The sequence below is a fragment of the Geospiza fortis genome, unplaced genomic scaffold, assembly GCF_000277835.1.
Source record: "Geospiza fortis unplaced genomic scaffold, GeoFor_1.0 scaffold112, whole genome shotgun sequence".
NCBI classification, from domain to species: Eukaryota; Metazoa; Chordata; class Aves; order Passeriformes; family Thraupidae; genus Geospiza; species Geospiza fortis.
Genome location: NW_005054298.1, coordinates 14,074,970 through 14,077,814, shown reverse-complemented (window position 1 = coordinate 14,077,814; position 2,845 = coordinate 14,074,970). Strand labels below are relative to the sequence as shown.

General features: G+C 58.5%; 1 protein-coding gene across 1 annotated transcript in view; it reads left to right on the top strand.

Annotated features, from left to right (window-relative positions):
* Positions 1-577: 577 nt before the first annotated feature.
* Positions 578-2,845, top strand: part of IHH (Indian hedgehog signaling molecule) — a 6,251-nt gene continuing 3,983 nt past the window's right edge. The window contains 2 exon segments of the mRNA XM_031058037.1: positions 578-622; positions 1,845-2,106. Coding sequence (XP_030913897.1) covers positions 578-622; positions 1,845-2,106 — 307 coding nt within the window.

The following is a 2,845-nucleotide window of genomic DNA, read 5'->3' as shown; positions in this document are numbered from 1 at the left end:
ACCTAGCAAACTGTTTGTCCAGCACCTTCCTGGCTTATCTCCCCACGCCCAGAGAGCTGTGGGATGACGGCAGGCCTCATGTGGGGCAAAGGCCTGCCTGGCACTGCCCTTCCCTGGGCCTGGACCCTGCCAAGGGAGAGCAGGTTTCCTCAAGAGCAGCAGCGCCCACCTTCCCAGCACGGGAGCAGGTGCTTGGGGACAGGGTAGGGTGAGGACCTACATTTTCAGCCCCTGCAGAAGCAGTGTTGGGGCATTTCTGAGCCTGGAGATGTAGCCAGCATCAGGTTTTAAAGCCCTGGCTCATGCTTGCTGTAACTGTCTCAAGGCCCATGACATGCTACAGTGGGGAGCTCCAGCACTGAGCTGGGCATCGTGCAGAAATGTGCCCAGCAGTGGCTGTGTTTTAAGCTGCTGCCCAGTCATTTCATTTAATGCTTCCCAGGACTGGCCTTGTGCCTGACCATGAATACTCTGTCTTCTGCCTTGATTTTATGGGACTCCTTGTTTCCTGGGGAATGGCAGTGAGAGGAGCCCTGGAGGCAGAGCTCTCCCGCCCAGCAAGCACTGGGTGGTGACAATGGGACTCCTGATCCAGCTGGCTGCCTCAGGACCAGCTGTACCTGTAGGTGTGAACCTCAGCCTTTGGAGCCAGTGTAAAAACACCCCAGTCTCAGCTTGTCTCTTTTAAATTGCTTTAAGTTTTATACAGTTTCACTTGGTGTGATTCTTCAGATGTGCTGTGCAGGGCCAGGAGTTGGATCTTATGGGTCCTTTCCAACTCCCTCAATTCCATGATTCTTCAGGATCTCACAGAATCTCCTTTCTGGGCTGCACAGCCCTAGTCCATTCACCTGGTTTTCTGTAGAACCTCCCATATTCTTTTTCTTACACCTTTTCTATCTCTCCTCCATCCCTTCAGCAGCAGGGTAGGGGCCCAGAAGCTGGGGCTGTAGTTTTGCAAGTCAAGCACACAGAGTTTTGATCTTTCCTTGACCTTCAGCTGTGGCTGGGGGATGTGGGGCAGGGCAGGATAAGGCTGGGAGGACTGTGAAACAGGCATTTGGGGCTGGCATCCCTCTGCTGCCTGGGGAGGATGGCCACGGGCACCTACTTGAATGTGTGACCTCTGTGGCCAAGCGGTCTGGGGCTTTCAAGACCTGCTGCTGTTCCTCAGCCCAGGATTTTCAGCCCCTGTGGTGCAGAGGGGTGAAGGGGGCTTCACTCCACATTCTTCCTGTTCCAGCACAACAGAGCTCTTGGGAAGGCTTAGCATTTCCCACAGGAGCAGAGACTGGCTGATGCCATGGGGCTGCCCAGTGCTGTGTCCCTGTTACACACACTTGAGCAGCCATACCAAGCAGAGCTGTGTTGAGGACAAGGCAGGGTCTTTCATTTGTGCCTGGAGACAGCCCTAGGGTGCCTGGGACCTCCTCCCAGCCTGGTAGCAGCAGGACTGAAGCTCCTGTATCTTCCTCGTGTGAGATGGGAGCTGCTGGGGTACAGGTAGCACAGGGCAGCTGAGCAGAGAGGGTGTTTCAGCCCAGCCCAGGCTGTGTTTCCCAACAGGCTCTCAAATGAGCCTGGGATGGGGGAACAGAGGGAGGTGCCCTGTTGGTGCACTCTCCTCTGCCCAGCAGTGAGGTGGAAGGCTCTGCAGGGAGTTTGGAGAGCATGGGGTAGACAAGGCACCTCATGTTCTCGGATCTTCCTCTGCTGGACCAGCCCCCAGGGACCTGAGGGCCCAGGGAGGATTAACAGAAGCACGGTGGGATGCAGCCTGCCAAGCAGGCAGCTAATTCCTCCCTCCAAAAAGCTTTTACTGACTCTGTCCCTCTGCCCTACAGCGCTGCAAGGACCGCCTGAACTCGCTGGCCATCTCTGTCATGAATCAGTGGCCAGGGGTGAAGCTGAGAGTGACGGAGGGCTGGGATGAGGACGGGCACCACTCGGAAGAGTCGCTGCATTACGAGGGCCGAGCTGTGGACATCACAACCTCAGACAGGGACCGCAACAAGTATGGCATGCTGGCTCGCCTGGCCGTGGAGGCTGGCTTCGACTGGGTCTACTACGAGTCCAAGGCACACATCCACTGCTCTGTCAAGTCAGGTAAGTCTGGGCTGGGGGCAGTGAGTGGAGCTGGGGGCCAGACCCCCTCTTGCAGCATACCTGGGGAACCTGGGGAGCCTGGCTGGCTGGGTAGGGTGCTCCTGCAGGGGGTGCCAGCTTTTGCATCTTGATTTCCGTATCTGGGGCAGACAGTCAGGTGGGGAGTGAGTCACACACCTGTGACCAGCCAGTACAATGGGGCAAATTCCCCATCTGGCTCCCATGGACCTACATCTTGACCCACCCTCTCTACCCTCTTCCTTTTCTCAGCCCACATCCCTTTCTCCCCCAGCCTGACCCCCCCGGTATGTCCATCACCCTCCTCCCCTGCCTCTGCCCTTGCAGTCCCTTAGAGCCCATGCTCAGCCTCATCCAGCCCTCTCCCTCTCCACTGCTGGCTGCTTTTGAGCTTCTGCTGTTACAGCAGCATCTGTCCATCCCTGCCTAGCCAGGGATGGGGTCAGGGACATCCCGACAGGGACAGGCCAGGGTACCCTGGGATCGGCTCTTGGCTGTGCAGCACCGTCTGCAGAGGGGAGCAGAGCTGGGTGCTGCTTTGAGGGCTGCTGTCGTCGCTGCTGGTGTTTGCTTCCTCCTGCGCGGTGCGCTGCAGAGGGGGCGGCAGGGTGGAGGACGGGGCGAGAGCTGCTCTCAGGCCCTGCCCGTGGTGCGGAGGAGATTGCGTGGGCTGCAAGCCCCCCGGGAGGAGCAGCCGCGCCCGGGCTGGGCTCCGTGCTGG